At 50.3% G+C, this 20,183-nt stretch overlaps 1 protein-coding gene across 8 annotated transcripts in view; it reads left to right on the top strand.

The window, feature by feature from the left end:
• The window catches only part of LOC118773660 (5'-AMP-activated protein kinase subunit gamma-2-like), a 122,170-nt gene that overhangs the window by 63,528 nt on the left and 38,459 nt on the right, over nt 1-20,183 (top strand). For all 8 annotated transcript variants that reach the window (XM_036522682.1, XM_036522681.1, XM_036522684.1 and 5 more), the window contains one exon: nt 16,409-16,614. In XM_036522682.1, the coding sequence (XP_036378575.1) occupies nt 16,409-16,614 (206 nt within the window). The remainder of the gene's footprint in view (nt 1-16,408; nt 16,615-20,183) is intronic.

Below are 20,183 nucleotides of genomic sequence, written 5' to 3'. Positions count from 1 at the left end.
GCTGTGCTCTCTGGAGCTGAAGACAAAAATGCAGAAATGCACTTTTCAGAGAGAGAGAGAGAGAGAGAGAGAGAGAGAGAGAGAGAGACAGACAGACAGACAGAACGAGAGTGAAACAGGAACAGCAATAGACAGGGTGGAAATTTATTACCTGCAGAGTCAAGGAAACAAGTTTACCTGTTCACAGCCAGGTGTCTGGGTTGGTACATGGTACAGTTGTACCAAAAGTACCAAAAGTACTGCTGGACTTGCTGACATCTGCACAGTAAATGACAGGAAGTAAGAATGATGTCACAACAGCACATTTAAGACAAACATATAAACCATAAGTGCTTGTGAATGGGGTTATGAGTTTCTGAGCGATTAACTCGCCCGCTTTCACTTTAAGGCTTTTTTAAGTCCTTGTTTCTGTTCCAGTTGACCTTTACTCAAACCACGGCCATATTGCAAACCTCAGTGCGGCAAATCGGAAAATCCTCAATTAGAAAGAGTGAGTGAGCAAGTGCTCATTTTTACAGTCGGTGTAAATATGAAATGACGAAGCTGGCGACTAGCTCACGCCATCGTGTAGGCCGATGGTGCTGGTGCAGATGGTGCGTACTTGCACAGAGGTAAGGGATACTCTCTCCCCCCCGTGGTGCATTGGGTTACCTGCTTCCTGGAGGTCCGGTGGCCTGGAGGCGTTGGTTCTGACGCGGGGGGGGCAGCTCAGATTGCCTGGGTACGCTCCGTCTCACAAGAGAAGACAGCTTATCGGGAACAGAGCTTATAATTAAAGGGCGTTCAGGGTCATAGTCTGGAAACAATTATGGAAACCCTGACCTTTCTCGATTAGCGTGCCAAGCACATGGGAGCTTGAGAGCGATTTCAGCTTTGAACCCTGGGAATGTGTTTGGTTAGACGCATCACACTGTTTGGTCTCTGAATGTCTGATGCATCTGACTGAAGTCTTTTTTACATTACATTAAATTATCGGCATTTAGCAGACGCTCTTATCCAGAGCAACTTACATTGGTTACAGTTTTTTTTTTTTTTTTACAAGGTTATCAGTTTATCCAGGTGGATATTTACTGAGGCAGTTGTGGGTTAAGTAGCTTGCCCAAGGGTACAGCAGTAGTGCCCCAGAGGGGAATCGAGCCCGCAACCATTCGGTTACAAGTCCTGCTCCTTAACCACTATGCTACACTGCCACCCCTTACTTTCCACATATTTGTTTTTAAAAGAAATAGTACCCCTGAAATATGAAGAATTCTTCTTTTATTTGCTAGCGTTTCTGCCCGAAGACACATAGCCTTTTACTCACATATGTAGGGGACATAGTAAAAATGAGACCCTCTGAAAGCACTATACACGTTCATTATTTAGATATGGCTCATAGATGTGGAAGCCTGAGGAGCAGGCTGGTTCTTTTTTGGTTCTGTTTTGTGGAATGCTGAACCTCACACGCACGTGTCCGTGGGCTCCTTGTGAAGCGCTGTTGTTCCTTTGGACCACATGCTGTTGTTCCGTTGGACCACGTGCTGTTGTTCCGTTGGACCACGTGCTGTTGTTCCTTTGGACCACGTGCTGTTGTTCTTTTGGACCACGTGCTGTTGTTCCGTTGGACCACGTGCTGTTGTTCCGTTGGACCACGTGCTGTTGTTCCTTTGGACCACGTGCTGTTGTTCCGTTGGACCACGTGCTGTTGTTCCGTTGGACCACGTGCTGTTGTTCTTTTGGACCACGTGCTGTTGTTCCGTTGGACCACGTGCTGTTGTTCCGTTGGACCACGTGCTGTTGTTCTTTTGGACCACGTGCTGTTGTTCTGTTGGACCACGTGCTGTTCCGTTGGACCACGTGCTGTTGTTCTTTTGGACCACGTGCTGTTGTTCTGTTGGACCACGTGCTGTTCCGTTGGACCACGTGCTGTTGTTCTTTTGGACCACGTGCTGTTGTTCTTTTGGACCACGTGCTGTTGTTCTTTTGGACCACGTGCGGTCGTCCTGCTGGACCGTGCGTTTGGTCTGAGTTCAAGACAAACGATCCCGCTGCGCTTCCCGGAGCCGCTCTGTTTGGGTTTGCCTTTCGCACGCACGGACCCGGAGTCGAAAGCGAAGATCTCCCAGGGCCCTGCGTCTTATCCTGTGCTCTTGGAAGCATGTCAGCGCCAGGGCTATAATAAGAACCCGCCGCGATGGGAGAGCCGAGATTAGGGAGCTGAAATGTCAGGAGATAATGGAGACACCCTCTCTGGTGCAAGGGCCCCTGTTCCGAGAGGAGAGAGGAGGGCAGGATGGCGACGTTCCCCACGGGAACGGCCCCCTCTGTGGCAGGGGTCGGTCATGTTGAGGGGTACGGGGGGCTGGAAGGGTGGCTCCTCGCAGGCCGGAATGGGGGCAGGAAGGAGGGTGGTGGAGATTAGCCAGGACGGGGGGGGGTGGGGCGCCTTGGAGCAGGGTGAGATGAGTTATCCCCCTTAAACTGCTGCTAGGATGATCAGCGATACTTCACTGACTCAGATCCTTCACTGACTCACCAATCCTTCAATGACTAAATGATCCCTCACTCACTTAGCGATTCTTCACTGATTCAGGAATCCTTCACTGACTCAGGAATGTTTCACTGACTCGCCGATCCTTCACTGATACAGTGATCCATTATTTGCTCATCAGTCCTTCACTGACTTGTTGATTCTTCACTTGCTCCCCAATCCCTTGTTTGCCACTCATCTCATAACAACCAAATCCTTCCTCAGTGATCTTTCCCCTGTATCTCTCCTGGTCCCTGACCCCTCACTGTGGGGTGCGCCGCGAAAAGCGGCCGGCTCTGGACTCGGCGAGGCGCGGTGGAGCCCGGCCAAGAGCACCGTGCGGAAGTTTGGCAGCGTTCCCAGGGCCCTCCACCGATTTCAAAGGCCTGCTTATCCCCCTTGTTTTCCCCTCCGCCTCCCCACCGCGGAGCCCCCTCTCTCTCCCGGGCCAAGCTGGCGAAGCTTCACAGCACCATCGTCCGCGCCGCCCAGCGAGAGTCTGTGGCGGTACGTGACCGGCGGGGATAACGCTCCCGTCGGCCGCCCGGACCTCCCCTCCGGCGCCCGCGCTGGCGATCCGGCCCTCCGCGGGGCGGTCCGTAACCGCTCTAAGCCCGCAGTGGGGGCAGTTCACGCCGGGCAGCACCACGGCTTTTCATTAAATCCGTGTTTTAATTTTCCACTCCCGTTGTTTCTTTCCCCACCCCCCCCACCAAAGCCTTTTTCCAAAATAAAGCGCCGTTTTATTGAATCGATGCCCAAATCCGGAGCTGCTGGCTTCAGCCCAAAGGGCAACTCACGGGATCTGAGGCTATGCCTCTGGTAGAGTTGCGCAAAGGGGGTGATTGCTGTTACTGCAGACGGAGCTTTTATTTCACAGAGGATCCCTTTTGCTCTGCTGCATAAGGAGTTGTCGGCTCCTCCAGGCCTGCTAATGGCTGTGCTCTGAAGTGCAGAGCTTCTGCAAACTCTCAGCACAGTGAACACCGCGCCTCCTGCTGGGAAGAGTGCTCGGATCAGGGGAAAAGGGGAGGCACTGCTGCCAGACTCCGTTTGAGTCACGACCTGATCGGCAATCCATTTATTCTGCCTGAGAGAACACATCCGCTCAGCATGGGCCTCTGCAGTGTAGCTATAGAATCACTAGATCCGCTGCTGATCTGGATTGGATCTCTAGATCTGTCTGATGTCCATTTCAGATCCTGTCCAATATATTATTCTGAATGCGCTCATATAAGTTTTACTGCTTTGTATTACAAAGCCTGTATGTGTTGTTCCTCATAGATAATGATACGGTGTTACACAGACTGGTCTGGGGTCAGGTACCGGAACACCTTTGATTGAAGGGACTGGATAAGCGTGGGATCTGGTCAGTCAGATCACATCCAGGACTTTTGAATGGCTTTAGTGTTCTTTATTCTCGCCTTTTTCTCTGCAACTGTGCTCCTTTTAAATTAACGTAGTGCACTGCAGAGTTAGGGAGTGGAATTATGGGTAAAATAGTACCCATCAGCACTTAACCGGTGCCGGAGCTGAACGGCTTCAGTAAATATCTTCACAAAGGGATGGTGTGCTGAATATAAGCCGTGCAAATTGCTCTGGATAACGGGTGTCTGCCGAGCAAGCACAGGAACGTGGCGGAAATGGCGGAGCGGGCATCTGGGCTTTGTGCGGTTTCAGAGTGAACGATGCTCTTCTTTCTCCCGCAGTTCTGAGCTTTCACTTGAAACAGCATGTTACGTCTCTGTTCTCTGTACGTCTCTCTCATGTTACGCCTATGATCTCCCTTCCCCTCGTTATCTCTACCAGCACTACACCCCGGGCTCCAGCCAACACTCGTCATCTCTACCGGCTAGCTTGTACCTTGTCTGGCCAACCATTTAAACCTGTTCATGCAAACGCTTCTAATACTGTTGACTTCTTATGGTTTGAATTTTTTTTTTTTTTTGCTTGTGTTGTACTCTGCATCACTTGTAAGTTGCCCTGGATAAAAGCTTCTGCCAAATGAATAAGTGTAAATGCAAATGTAATGACCGCAGTGGGCTCAGCGGCCGGTGGGCCGATTGCTGCGTTTCTGTCTTTTTCGAAACTGGCCCCGCAGGAACGCCGGGGCATTAGCGCGCCCCGCTGCTCTGAGGGATACACGCTCCACGCCGGGGTAATTACGCGGCTGCAGATGGCGATTAAAGCCGCTCAGAGCCTCCGGATTGCATCCTCAGCTTCAGAGAGGCAGGCGCGTACAGGAAACGCGGATCTATAGCAGGCTTTAGCCTCTGCCCTTGTGGATGTTCTTTTGCAGCGGAAATCAGAGATGGGCTGCGTTTTTCTTATCATCATCATTTAAACACGATCACACAATGCTGTAAGATGGCGTATATGACGTAAAGCTAACATTGTCATAACATGATTTGTCGGAAAGAAATATTTACACATTGAAGACCAATCCTGTGTGGTTCCATTGAGCACTTTATTTAAAAGCTTATATACACTATCGTAACGCAAGTTATGGGAAATGTGTAATTATGTACAAAGCATGTCTTTATTCCTAGAAAATAATAGCAGGTTTGCCCACCTTTGGCCTTAATGACTGCTTCAGTGCATGCTGGTGAGGTTTACTATCCATGAATCTCACCGTCTTATATCATATATATACAGTATTTTTATATGTATATATATATATATATATGTAACTGCAAGGTATTCTGTTTGCTGTTTGGACACGCTTAGATCAAGTTATAAATAACCGTAAGGGCCTGTATTTGAACATCTCACTGTCTTAGATCAGGCCAATTTATATATAACCGTAAGGTATTCTATTCGGACGTTTCACTCTTAGATCAAGCGCAGTTATAAATAACCGTAAGGTGCTGTGCTAGGCGTCTCCCTGTCTTACATCGAGCCCTGTTTGATCGAGTGTCTTTGCTCCTTCTCCTGTCACCCCATCTTCTTTGTTGCCAAATCACAGCTGCTCTTCCTTTCAGGATGCATCCCCTGTACCTGTAACGGCTTCTGTGAAAGGTGCTCAGCAGGACGTTCTGTGACATTTGCTCCTAGCGCTTGTTTTGGGTTATTTAGAGAATCACGCGCTGGATGATGGGTTGATCAAAGCTCCCGGCTCAGGCTGAGGAATCTGCAGGATGGACAGTTTGGCAGGTGGGAATGGGTCAGAAATGGGACAACGGATCACTCCACCCCCTGCACTGTCCGGTCACCGTTCACCTCTCCACCCGAGTCACTCGGAGAGCACAAGCAACGTGTCCGTGCAGCGCATTACATTAGATTCATTTAGCAGGCGCTCCTATCTGTAGTGACTTCCAGCAAAGGAGAACAGAAGTGAATACATCCAAGTTATATGAGCAATATATTGGAAGATAGTAAAGGCCTTATTACTGTGGCAGAGCTCACATGTGCAGTGCATTCTGGGATCTGTAGTTTGTGGTCTCGCATGCCTTCCTCACCAAAGTCTGTTTTTTTTTCCACTTTGTGTCCCATTATAGTCAGCGCTGTCTTCCACCACACCTGCTGTCGGCACAGGGTTACTTCCCTGTTACATCACTACCAGACTTGGTTTGATTTGCCCCTGATTGAAAATCTATTCACAGAGATTCACACCATGAATCACCCCACAGACCTGCCCCAGAGTCGCTCGAGCCACACAGCTCTGCTGTTTACATGCGAAGCGATAGCCGTCGCTAGCCGCCGCTGTGTTGCTGCGGGTGAATTTTTCTTCGTTAATCTCCTCTGGGTTCCCCCGGAAAGCGCAGTGGTCTGCAGGCTGCTTTAGATGGCGGTGTGAGTCTACATCACAGCCCTCTGGAGGAAACACCGAAACGGCTGTGCCACCGCCAGAGCTCAAGGCCGCGGCTTCACTTCACTTCACTTCACGTAATGGATGAGCAGGGCCGAACGGAACGCTCACGCGCACGCCCTTTGTGACATCGCAGTAGAGCTGATTAAAGGAGGCGCTGCGCTTGCGGATTTCTGCAGCGCGGTGTGCAGTTTTACACCCCGTAACCTGCACATCGTCACGCCGCTGGCTGCTTACCTCTCCGCTGGGCGCAGTCAGTGCCCTGTCTTTCAGTCCTGCCTGTGGGTTACGCGCTCAGTGGGATGCCTGTGTCCTTTAATATGCATCCTGCCTTCATTAAAGACCTCCGCAGGCCAATGTGTTAGATATGCCGGCAAAACATGGCTGCCCACGGGCTTTGGTGCTTTGAAAAAGATTGGTGCTCTCCTGGATAACGGTGTCAGTAGAGCTTTAATTGCCCCCTCTCACACTGTGTCGTTACCGTATGTCCCTGACATGTTCTGGGGAGTTAATCACAGAGAATCTCATTAAGTTTGCCTGGTGTTCTCCCTTATCAGAGGCATTTTGCATTTTATCCATTATTGTTGCCGGATATTTTACTGAACAAATACAGGGTTAAGCACTTGCCACTTTAGGACTGATTCTTTAAAGCCAGCAACCCTCTGGCTACAACCCAGTTCCCCAGGTATTAACCCACTGAATTCACTGCTTAATGACAGCTTGACAAAACGACAGAGGTGTTCAAAGAATCAGTCCTATATCATCAGCACAAATAAGCTGGAACTTTACACAACATTTACAAATATGGTTTGTTTTCCCTGCAGTGTTTTATCTAAAATAACAGATTTTAGACATAAGCTGTGTATACCAACTGAGACATTGTCAGAATCAGTGCAGTAAAATGGTGCACAGAATCAAATGAAGTTTCTGTTGAGCGTTTCCCGGGGAGCCGTTCAGCGACCCTGGGCCCAGCTGGTTTTTGTCCCGGTGAGAGGCATAACGAATCTGAAACCTGACAGCGCTGGTGTGAAAAGAGAGGCTTGTTTTTTGTGGGTTTTTTTTTTGTTTTGTTTTGTTTTTGGCGTTTTTGTAAAATCCTCTTCAGAAATGCTCTCCAGCACCGTGCCCCCGTTCCCCTTCGTCCTGTCCTCGACTGCACCGGCGCGGCACCCCGCAGACACCTCCCCCGGTTCTGCATCGCCAGCCGTCTCTCTCTCTCTCTCTCTCTCTGTGCCACGGAGCTGGACAGCACCGGCAGCGTTTGGCACGAGGAGGGAGTGCTGTCTCGTTGCCATGGCGCTCTCCTCCCCATCTCTCTCTCTCCCTCTCTCTCTCTCTCTCTCTCTCTCTCTCTCTCTCTCGCCCTCTCTCTCTCTCAATCTCTCTCTCTCCATCTCTCTTTCTCTCTCTCTCTCTCTCTCTCTCTCTCCCTCTCTCTCCCTCTCTCTCTCTCCATCTCTCCATCTCTCTCTCTCCATCTCTCTCTCTCCATCTCTCTTTCTCTCTCTCTCTCTCTCTCTCCCTCTCTCTCTCTCCTTCTCTCCCTCTCTCTCTCTCTCTCCCTCTCTCTCTCTCTCCCTCTCTCTCTCTCTCTCTCTCTCTCTCCCTCTCTCTCTCTCCCTCTCTCTCTCTCTCCCTCTCTCTCCCTCTCTCTCCCTCTCTCTCTCTCTCTCTCTCTCTCTCTCCATCTCTCTTTCTCTCTCTTTCTCTCTCCCTCTCTCTCTCTCTCTCTCTCTCTCTCCCTCTCTCTCGCTCTCTCTCTCTCTCCCTCTCTCTCTCTCCTTCTCTCCCTCTCTCTCTCTCTCTCTCTCTCTCTCTCTCCCTCTCTCTCTCTCCTTCTCTCCCTCTCTCTCTCTCTCCCTCTCTCTCGCTCTCTCTCTCTCTCTCTCTCTCCATCTGGAATATCACCAGCCGTGGGCAACTTGTTGCTGGTCCGATGCCGGCGTTTCTCTGATGCTTTTTCTGGCACATCAGCGGGGTGTGTTGGCTGAGTATCAGGTCTGGCAGCCAGAATGCGGCAGGTTCAGCACAGTTTGGGGGACTGAACCTGTACCCTTGGACAGGAAAGCAGTCTTGAGGAGCGGAGAGATTTCTGAGTCTGGATGAGCAGATATGTGGAGCGATGGCAGGTGTGTCAGTGCATTCCTCCTGAACCTGGTGTGTCTGCTCCTTTTGTACGCCTCAGGTTCCTGCAGTATGATTGTGAACCCCCTGCACACCTCGCAATGCCTAAAACAGCCTTGTAGTAAGATACTAGCACAAATGTAATGGAGATAGTACAGATGTGCTTTCCGGGTTTGAGCTCTGGCCCTTCCTCTCCGTACAGCACACCAAGGGACACGATTATCTCGCCAAGCTAAAGGTGAGGTGCTCAACAAAGGGAACTGATCACAGTCTTATTCTGAGTCTTTCTGCTGCTGCTGACTCACTTCCCCTGTGCCAGCAGGCTTCCTCAGACAGAGCCTATTAAAAAGGTGTCACCCAGATACTGTGAGAAGCATCTGCTTGCTGTCTCCACCTTGACTCAGGAGGGATCAGGGATGAAGCTGCACTCTTTGCACCGGTCGACCTTCACTGTAAAACCTAAATTCAAGGAGAAGTTGCACTCTTCGCTTTTCAATAGATATTGGCCGAGTTTTTCTGCCCGCTTGAAGTTGTGGTGGCCCTTGAATATAAGGATCACCCTAACCCTCTCAATGCTCCCTTTTAGAGTATGGAATATTGGCATATTCTCTCAGCAGCATGTCTAACACAAGATCACGGAGTTCTCCAGGGCTGCTCTCACATTTTCTGAAAGCGCTCCACAGAACCCTCCTTCACCCATGCTCTCATTATCTGTGAGCTGTCCTCTGACCTGCCAAGGCCTCTCCAGTTTCTAAAAGAGGCGCATGTTTAGAGACGCTTCCTTGGCAATGACTCACTTTTCTTCGGGAAGTGTTCCATTTCTCTACCTCTCCAAACTAAACCCACCCCAGCTGCCGGGTAGCACTAGGCCAGGGAGGTGGGCTTGCAAGTTACATGCTCGAATCCCAAGTGTGGCACTGACATCATACCTTTGAGCAAAGTACTTGAGTACTTGACCTAAGTAGTCATATTGAACTAGTTCAGTAGTGTCCAGCTGTGTAAGTAATTAATATGCAAATGTAGGTTATGTAACTCATTCTGTATAGAGGCTAGTAAATAAACACAGGTTTTTATGCCTGCATTTGTCAGGGATAAACTTGTTTCCCTTGAGTAATTCTCATGATTATGATGATGCTTTGCTTAGAGGCTGCAGGGTAATTAGGCTAACCCCTCCACAGCTACCTATCATTTCCCTAAGGTCACTGTGCTTTGTACAACAAAGAAAGAGGAAGGCAGTCAGAGAGACAGGGAGAGAGGGAGGGAGATGGGGGATATATGAGAAAGGTAGAGAGAGGGTGAGCCGGAATATTTGAGTGAATAGGAGAGAGAACGAGATAGAGAAAGAGGGATAGAGAGAGAAATATTTGGGTGGGGACAAGAGAGAGAGGGAGTTGAGAGAGAGAGAGAGGGAGAGGGGGAATATTTGAGTAAGCAAGAGGGAGAGAGAGGGGGAAAGTAGAGTGAGTAAGCGGGGGGGGGGGACATATTTGGATGAGTAAGCGAGAGAGAGAGATAGTGGGGTAGGGGTTAAAGCGGGGGGGGTTTGGGGGCACCGAAGCTGTCAGAGTCATTGAAACCGGATCCGCCCGGTACAGTGTGGGCTGTCACTGTCCCCGAAAGCATGACCTGGAAAATCCAGCGGGGGGGGGGGGGGTGGGGGGGTTGGGGCAGACCACAGAAGCACGGGGATGCTGTCATTGATACACAGGTGTGGGGGGTTGGGGGGGGGGGGGGGGGGGGGGGGGGTCTGAGACAGGCCCTCCTGCGGTGACCAGCTCAGGGCCGAGCGTGGACCTCGCTCCCTGGCACATGAGCCCCCTGTCCTGTGACAGACAGAGAGGCCCTCGGCCCCTCAGCTCCGCAGGTGCCCTGCGGCTCTGATTTACGGCCGGGTGCGTCATCGGAGCCACGGTAACGCACAGCGACGGGCGGGGGGCGAGACGCCGCGCGGCTCACTGCTGCCGTCCTGTTTCGGTCACAATGCCTGAGCTAGGCGGGTCATTCCTAGTGCAGATCGCACCGCAGTTAAATAAGGCAGTGAGTACTCTAACAACAGTACAGTACAAACAAACGGTGTTACATAACCCCCGTGGTTACGTAACAGCGGGAAATAACAGTTCAAGGCAGGATTTTTTTATGGGAGTTCCTCAATTACATTATGGGGAATAAATTAGACTGCGTACGAAAAGAAATAAATAATAGTTGACCCAAGTCTATCAGGACCTAGGCATTGTAAGATTTATTGTATGTAATTTATCAAAAATGTAAGTAAGGGAAATGGGAGGGTGGAATATACAGTAAAATGTATTAAATATAAGTCAAAGGAGCTCATATGAATGTTAGACCTCATATCCCTTTGAGAGACCACATTTAGAGGACTGTCTCCAGGTGTGTGCTCCAAACTCAATATTAAAGTTTTCCCAAAAAGTGCAGAGAAGAAGAACAAGTTGCTCTTTGTATTGAATATATAAGGTACAAAAGCGATTTAAGGCATTTAATCCTTTTAGTTTCAGCAAAAGGAGACTTCAGGGGGATTTGACTGAGATGTTTACAGTTTTCAAAGGGATTAATGAAGTGGATTACAGAAGCTATTTCAAGTCGAGCTCTGTCACCGGAGCAAGACAGCAGAAATTTCACACTGAAGCAAGGACGAGGAAGGAGAGACACATAGAGTGTTCAAGGCCAGGTTTGTGTACAAGCCAGTTTGGCACTGTGCTAGATACCATCTCAACTACAAGCAGAATGGTGAGCCCAGCTGTTCTGTGAGGCCTGTTCTGGCCATGAAACTTCATTATACATGTAGGTTCAAAACTGGGGAAAGCATTAGAGGCCTTAAGGTCAGAATTAAGGTCAGTTAAATAGCTGGTACACAAACTGTACGTAAACTTTATTTTATACATTTATTTTGATTATTCAGTGTTTGCAAATAGTACATTTATACTGGTATACATTGACTGAAGCAGTTCAGATTAAATACAGTTTCTCAGGGGTACAACAGCAGTGTTCCACCTGGCATTTCAACATGCAACCAACCCACACTGTAGTTGCTGTGTAATAAAATGTGGATTTGTTGTAGTAACTATGTAATTACACAATATAAATACATATATTTGCTGTTACATGATGCCTGTAATTTTCAGATATATATAAACCTGTGAAGCAGGACGTGTCAGAAAGTCATTATCTTGTGCGCTGAGCGTTTGGCACGGACTCCGTTAGTGAGAGCTCCGCGCTGCTCTGGGTTTTCTCACCCCACTGACGCCCTCCTTGAGAAGAAGCTGAAGCGTGACTCCGGCTGACAGCGCTGTGATGGATGCTGTCAGCTGTCAGGGAGGGAGCGCACTCTGAAGGAGAACAGGGACAGGTCTGGGATCAGTGTGTGAGGTTAGGGGACTGGGTGCACTGGAGGATAATGGATCAGATGTCCTGATAGGGACAGGTCTGGGATCAGTGTGTGAGGTTGGGGGGGGCTGGGTGCGCCAGAGGAGAGTGGGTCAGACGTCCTAACAGGGACAGGTCTGGGATCAGTGTGGGAGATTGGGGGGCTGGGTGTGCCGGAGGAGAATGGATCAGACATCCTGACAGGGACAGGTCTGGGGTCAGTGTAGGAGATTGGGGGGCTGGTTGCTCTAGAGGAGAATGGAACAGACATCCTGACAGGGACAGGTCTGGGATAAGCGTGTGTGTTAAGGTGTGTGTGTGTGTGTGTGTGTGTGTGTATGTATGGGGGGGGTTGGTCCTGGTAGCCACAGGGAGGCCTGCCATTCTTCAGCTCAGCTACCTGTCAGGTTCTGTCCGACTCCGACTCCACAGGCAGCGAAATGCACCCAGCAGAACTGACAGAGCCCTGTCTTAAGCTGCACGTTTATGTTCCAGCCTTTCCCTCCCTGTGGCACCTGACAGAGACGCTTCGAGAGGCCTGATATTTTCACCCTTTCACTTCATGCCACCATTTCTGCTTCAACGCTCCTTATTTCCGACCAAAAGCATCGACCAAGCTGAGCCGCCCAGTGGATTTTATCTGACTAGAGCATTGTGGCATTTTCAAAATTCTTATTGACCTGCCTTTTGATCGACGTGGCCTTTGGTACGTTTAGATGGGTGATCTATAGAGAAGCCACTCAGCTCCGGACCTGGAGTGCCTTGATCCGGCTCATTTTCAAGCTTCCTTTAATCCACTCCCATTCTAGGAGCAAAAGTGGGAAAGGTAAATTGAACCAATCAAGGCAATGATTGGTTGAATGGGTAGTCGAGTAGTCGTGTCCTGTAGTACGTTTGGCTTGGATTACCGGTGTCAGGTGGAAAAGTGAGTGATGGCTTAGCGCAGGGTTTGTGAGATGAGGTTTCGCCCTAATTTACTGCTTTTCTCAGTGAGATGTGACACCCGTCTCGGGGTGAAGTTGCTGAATGGGAGGAAAAGCAGGAGCGTTGAAAATTCCAATCTCACGCCTGAGATGCCAAGCCAAGAGACGCGACGGCACTTCATTGAGTGCAGTGACGCCGTGGGTTAGGAGCTTGTAACCGAAATGCTGGGGGTTCGATTCCCAGGGGCGGTACTGCTGTTGTGCCGGTGGGGAATGTTCTTAACTCAGTTGCTTACGTCAAATACCCAGCTGTCTGAATTTACTGTAGTATATGCATCAGTCTGAGTTGCCTTGGGCAAAGGCGTAATGTAATTGGATGCAGTGTAATTTCAAAGACCACCTATGGAAAATATTGCTTCCTTATTAAAAATGCATTGCGCTTGCTCTTCCAGATGAAATTGAGCCGAGCAACATGGCTCATTGTATACCTGTTTTCTATGTAAATGAATGAAACCCCCAGGTTTGTTAATATCTGGATACTCAGTAGGTTCTGTTTGCATACCACAGAGCAGTGTAGTCTGTCTGAGTTTCCTTCAGTGTGCAAACACAGGAGTTATTTCACTCTTGACACAAGCCAGTGGAGTGTGGGGTATTGTGTGTGTGAATGAGTGTGTGTGAGTCTGATTGTGTGTGTATGTGTGCGTGCACCTGTGTGACTGAGTGTGTGTACGTGTTTGTGTGTACACCTGTCTGACTGAGCATGTGTGTGTGATTGTGTGAATGTGTCTGAGTGAATGTATGTATTTGTCTGTTTGTATGTGTGTGTGTGTGTGTGTGTGTGTGTGTGTGTGTGTGTGAGTGAGTGTGTGTGTCTGTGTGTGTGCGTGTCTGTGAGTGAGTATCTGTGTGTGTGTGTGTGTGTGAGTGAGTATCTGTGTGTGTGTGTGTGTGTGTGCGAGTGTGTGTGAGTGTGAGTGTGAGTGTGAGTGAGTATCTGTGTGTGTGTGTGTGTGTGTGTGTGTGTGTGTGTGTGTGTGTGTGTGTGTGAGTGTGAGTGTGAGTGTGAGTGTGAGTGTGAGTGAGTATCTGTGTGTGTGCGTGTGTGTGAGTGTGAGTGTGAGTGTGAGTGTGAGTGTGTGTGTGTGTGTGTGTCTGTGTGTGAGTGTGAGTGTGAGTGTGAGTGTGAGTGTGTGTGTGTGTTTGCGAGTGTGTGTGTGAGTGTGAGTGTGAGTGAGTATCTGTGTGTGAGTGTGTGTGTGTGTGTGAGAGTGTGAGTGAGTATCTGTGTGTGTGTGTGTGTGTGTGTTTGCGAGTGTGTGTGTGAGTGTGAGTGAGTATCTGTGTGTGTGCCCTGCTGCTTAGCATTCTGCAGCCAGCCTTTGACAGCGTGGGCCTGCAGCTGTGATGGTAATGAGCTCTCGGTCAGCGCATTTGGCCGGGAGGAGCACAGGCTCTGTGCAGATTGTGCAGGCTGAAAGGAAGGGCCTTCTTATCACATGCGCTGTTCTGAAGCTCTATGATCCAGGCCTGTAAAAGCTTTGCCTGAGTTTCAGTCCTGCTTCTCCTCCAGGCCAGGATGTTGAATATATTAATCTGGAGAGTTAGCTCCAGCAGTGCCCTCCCCCCATAGGACAGGGATGGTAACAGGAGCAGGAGAGAGTGTCTCTCTACTGGCTGAGGACAGGTGAAGGGAGGATAACCTGCCCATCCGGTCTCCATGGTCACAACACATCACAGGCCTCTTACAGCATCGCGGTAGCATTATCCCACACCCTCGTCCAGGCCGCATCCCTGCCCTTTTTAATCTCGCTGAAATCCAGGACGCCTTCTGCTCAGGAGATAGGGCCCCGTTTCGGTTTCCCAGCACAGAGTAATCAACGTGGAAACAAGATAACCGACTCGCACGTCAGATAGCCGTCTCTCCCGGGTTCCCATCAGATCAGAGCCAACCACGCAAGCATCCAATCAATGCTCAGAAAAAGGGCAAGGAAAAAGGTGGGAGATACCCGAGGAGATTTCAGACTGCCAGGCCCCCAAAGGTCTGTGCATTTTTGTAAAATTATGGCCTGTGAGAAATGTTTATAGCATGCGCTTAATTAATTTGCGCTGTGCTTTGTGGCGCTGTAAGTACCAGCAGCTTACTGTGTGAAGCATATACCTCACCTGCTCCAGCCGAGCTTACCGGGCTAAAGAGAGACTCTATTATAGGACCCGCCGAGCTGTGAAATGCTCTGAATAATGTCTCCTATTTCGAAGGCGCTCACCCGCTACGGCGGTATTACTGCCGCCTAACGAGACGACACGCCATACGGGGTGTTCGTCCTGGGCCGCCTGGATAGCAGCGTCGCGGACCGTTCCTAGACATGCCCGGCCGGGCAAGGTTCGGGTAACCCCCGGAATGAAGCCTCACGTAACCCGGTCTCGGGCTCGGGTCAGGGATTCATCATGATCATTTCTTTCTGCCCGTTCTGCTGCATTCAGAGTTAATGTCTGTGGAGAATAAGATCTCTTTGTTAAAAGCTCCTGCGTGAACACCTTGCTGTGACGGCAGGCCCGGAGCTATGGGGGTGCTTAGAGGTGCATTGCGCCCCCAGACGGACCTCAGTGTACCCCCAGTTTTCTCCTTATATCCCAATATAAAGAGACAACTGGTATTTATGACTTCTTATGACTTACATAGTATTTATGACTTTTTGTGCACCCCCGTGGGCTGCAGTTGCGCCCCTCTGTACTTTCTCCTGGTGCGGAGTGTGTGTGATGGCATCTGACCTTGGGAGAATTATTCTATAAAACATGCTTTTTTTTCTCCCCTTGTGTACAACAAGACGCATTGGGGGAGGTGACACCGGGGGGGTTTGGGGGGTGGGGGAGTGACACCGGGGGGGGGGGGGGTGATCCCCCTCGCAGAGACTGGCGTGCTTACCGCAGTGCCAAATCTCCCGGCGGTCTCGCTCAGCGCACCGGCGGCCAAGTTCAGCGGCTCCTTTGAAGCCCTCATTGTGGATGCAGGAGCCGGACACCTCCCCCCTGCAGCCAAAAACGCCGGCCACAGAGTCGCGCCAGGCCAGGGGAGTGGCCCTTCTGCACTGCGGTCCTCTTCGCCTAAAAATGAATCATTTCCGCACGCCCGGGGGGAGTCTGCAGGCTCTCCGTTTTACGTGAAGGGTGGGGAGATTTATGGAGCTCTGTGGCGTGGGTACAGACTGCCTGCTTGCATGGGCATGCTGCAGATCACCCATGACATTACACTACATTGTTGTAACGGCATGACATTATTGTACCAGTGTTACATTACATTATATTATTGTTATTTAGCAGATGGTCTTATCTAGAGCAACTTACACAGGTTACAGTTTTTACATGTTTCCATTTATCCATCCATTTATACAGCTGGATGTTTACTGAGGCAGTTCTGGGTTAAGTACCATGCCCAGGGGTACATCAGCAGTGTCCCAGCAGGGAATCGACCCGGCAACCTTTCAGTTACGAGTCCTGCTCCTTACCACTATGCTACACTGCCGTCCTGCGACCGACTGTGTTCTCTTGGTTCAGAGGCGCTTGTTCTGAGTGGCACAGTGTCGCTGGGTGTGCCGTACAGGTGTCTGCCAATGGGACCGCAGCAGGTTGCTGTGGTTCTAACCCCCCTTCTCTTCTTTCCTCAAGCCTCCGGAGTGTCCTCGCCGCCCACCACCCCGACCCAGGCTAGCAAGCAGCCCCCCTTCCCCCTGGAGGCGTATAGGAATGAGCCGGAACGACTGGAGGCCCGCATGCGTTCCTTCTCCTCCCCGCCCGACACGGGCCAGCGCTTCAGCCTGCCCCACGCCAAGCCCCCGGCGCCCTCCTCCGCCCCCGTCACTACCTCGCACCACGTGAGTATCTTCACACCTCTCTGGCTGTCATAAAACCCTGAGTGTCCCGCTGTCTCCATACTGTAAAACCCGCTCCTTCTGAGTGCCCGCCCTTTCAGCACTGTCAACCCTACCCCTTTGAGTACCCCGCCCTCTCTGTACTGTAAGCCCCGCCCCCCTCTGAGTGGCCCACCCTCTCTGTACTGTAAGCCCCGCCCCCTCTGAGTGGCCTGCCCTTTCAGCACTGTCAACCCCACCGCTTTGAGTACCCCGCCCTCTCTGTACTGTAAGCCCTGCCCCCCTCTGAGTGGCCCACCCTTTCAGCACTGTAAACTCCACCCCTTTGAGTACCACGCCCTCTCTGTACTGTAAGCCCCGCCCCCCTCTGAGTGGCCCACCCTTTTAGCACTGTAAACCCCACCCCTTTGAGTACCCCGCCCTCTCTGTACTGTAAGCCCCACCCCCCTCTGAGTGGCCCACCCTTTCAGCACTGTAAACCCCACCCCTTTGAGTACCCCGCCCTCTCTGTACTGTAAACCCCGCCCCTTATGAGTGGCCCACCCTCTCAGTACTGTAAACCCCGCCCCTTCTGAGTGGCCCACCCTCTTGGCCTTGTTACTGGGTCCTCTGCCCCTGTTGGTGCCTCGCTTTATATGAGTGTCTTGTGCTCTCTGTCTCATATACCTGACTTCATATGAGTATCTCACCCTCTCTATCCTGTAAACCTTACCCCATCTGAGTGCCCCACCCTCACGGCCTTGTGACTGTGACCCCTGTCTCTACCTCGCTTCATATGAGCATTTTGTCCTCTCTATTCCATAAACTCCGCCCCTTCTGAGTGCCCCACCCTCTCAGCCTTGTGACCGTGACATCTACCCCTGTCACTACCTCACTCGTTAGTTTCCTCGCCCCCGCTGTCTGGTAGCCTCCGCCCCCTCCTTCCGCGTCACCACTGCCTGGGGTCTCGCCCGTTTTCACATGCCACCTTACCCAGGTCTGTTCAGGGTGATATCCCCGACGGCCGAGGCGTCACTCAGCGGCGTACAGTAATCTGCACCCCAGCTGCGATGACTCAGTGCCACGCGCGGTAGCAGGGGAGCACCATCTGTGTCCTCTTTGCAGAATTAGAGCACTCTCTCCCTGTCTCTCCCTGTCTCTCTCTCCCTGTCTCTCTCTCTCCCTCTCTCACTCTCTCTCTCTCTCTCTCTCTCTCTCTCTCTCTCTCCCTCCCTCTCTCCCTCTCTCTCCCTCCCTCTCTCCCTCTCTCTCTCTCTCTCTCTCTCTCTCTCCCTCTCTCCCTCTCCCCCCCTCTCTCTCTCTCTCTCTCTCTCTCTCTCTCCCTCTCTCCCTCTCTCACTCTCTCTCTCTCCCTCTCTCCCAGCACTAAGAGTGGCCTGGTTTTCAGATCTCATCCTCTGCGCTCAATTACCGTTGAACGGCTTTCTTTTCAGGACAGGTCTGGGTCTACGTAAGGATACTGACTGTTAGTTTGAGCATACGAGTTGTAAATATCAATTATGGATATGACACGCTCTCACTTAAATTTGCTCTGTTAGTCATGAATTTAAACTAGTTTTTACTGTAACATGAAACAGAGTAGGGTGTTTCTGGGGGCATTAATGCATTACTGTAATACATTGATGTATTACCGGTTCCAAAACAATGCTGCATACCTCTCTGCTGGCATACGCACATAAATAGTGGGTTTTAAAGGAAAAAAAAATCAGCCTGAGAGGCAGATGAATGAATTGCGACAGTGAAACGTTCCCCCAGCTCGAACAGTGGCTTTCAAAGTATATCTGTGCACAACAGCCTTGGAAGCTGGCACAAATCAATTGGAGCTGCCCTGGACGCAGCTACAGAGATTAATCTTCAAGGCAGCGTTTGTGCGACGGGCCCGCTGACGCTCCGCTAGGACAGCGTGGTCAGAATGCTAACGAGGCGCCGAGGCCCGGCTTCAGCAGGCTCCTCCTCTGACCGCTGAGCTCGGCTTTTATAATTCGACGGTTGCATTGTGAGGGTGGCGTCTGCTGAAGGTCCGCGCGGTTTCCGGAACAGTCTTTCTCAATATCAAAGGAATATTAATAAGACAGGAAAGAGCTTTTTGCTAATGAATTCCCACCAGTGCTTCCAGCAACCCGCAGGCCGCAGATTCTGCTGGACCGTTCTCTCAGCTCTTTTGGCTTTCTGTGTTTTTTTTTTTCTCAACACACCCTCAAGGGCTGATGGGATATTTATTAAAGAACATCGAGCTTCAGGAGTAGATAATAGACTAGTTTTGCCGTTTGTGCAACATCCTGTCCGCACAGGATTTTGAACACGTCTGCACCAGTGTGGGGCAGCAGTGTGGTGTTTTGGTAAGGAGCAGGGCTCATAACCAGAAAGGTTGCTGGTTTGATTACCCCTCAGGGAACTGCTGTTTTACCCCTGAGCAAGGTACTTAACCCACAATTGCCTCAGTAAATATCCAGCTGTATAAATGACTAAAATTGTAACAGACTGTATGGAAGTTGCTCTGGATAAGAGCGTCTACTAACTGATAGTAATCTAATGTACACCATGCCATAGAAATGAAATATTTCTTTTTGGCCAGTAGAGGGATCCCTGGTGAAAAGCTTGCTGCCAGTTGGTTAGGCCCTGGAATGCTGTCTTGGTGGCAGTTGAAATTTTCTCTGTAGGACCTTAAACGATGAGAAACAGGGAGCGATAACCAAGCCAGCATCATCAGTTTACAAAGTTGAGGGGCGGGGGACGGGTGCTTACACCTGGGTTTTTGGGGGTTAACTAACTATAGGCCTCAACTGATACCGCTCAACAGCAAGTGATGTCGCAGTGGCCATATCGGCAGTTACACAATCATATGATGTATTTCTTCAGATTCTTTTATTTTTAACGATGATTTCAGGTGTGGCTTGTGTACATATAAAAGTGGCATTTTGACTGTAACGGATAAAAGTGTTTACTCTATACTATACCTGTAATATTTGCTTGCCTGCTTTTTCAAGTGTTAGTTATGTCTGAAATGACCTGTAGTTTGGGTGATCGTTGAACTGTCATTTCTTTCATTTATTGTGGTCATTTTGTCTTCTTGGATTCTAACCACTGTTCAGTAAGACCGTGATGGCATAATGACAGAACAAATATGATGATTTTTACTTTTTTAAACGTTAAAACACAGATCAATGCCCAGTGCCTGGCTGTGAGCCACTGATCTTATATGTCTTGACTGATATTTGTCACTGAGCTGTTTGATCTCTGCTGATCTTAGACACTGATCTTGGACTGTTGATTTCAGCCACAGATCTCAGATTTCTCTGTCAGTCTCAGTAACTGATTTCCTGATCTGATCTCAGCCAACAAATCCACCGAATCTCTGCTGATCTCAGATCAGACGCAGGCCCCCGTGACAGCCGATGCATGCTCCCGCAGGACTGAAGCACCTCTTCAGATCCGCTGATCTCAGATCAGACGCAGGCCCCGGTGACAGCAGAGGCATGCTCCCGCAGGACTGAAGCACCTCTTCAGATCCGCTGATCTCAGATCAGACGCAGGCCCCGGTGACAGCAGAGGCATGCTCCCGCAGGACTGAA

Source organism: Megalops cyprinoides, chromosome 2 (genome assembly GCF_013368585.1).
Source record: "Megalops cyprinoides isolate fMegCyp1 chromosome 2, fMegCyp1.pri, whole genome shotgun sequence".
NCBI lineage: Eukaryota > Metazoa > Chordata > Actinopteri > Elopiformes > Megalopidae > Megalops > Megalops cyprinoides.
Note: the sequence above shows the minus strand (reverse complement) of the source record. Positions and strands in the feature narration are given on the sequence as shown.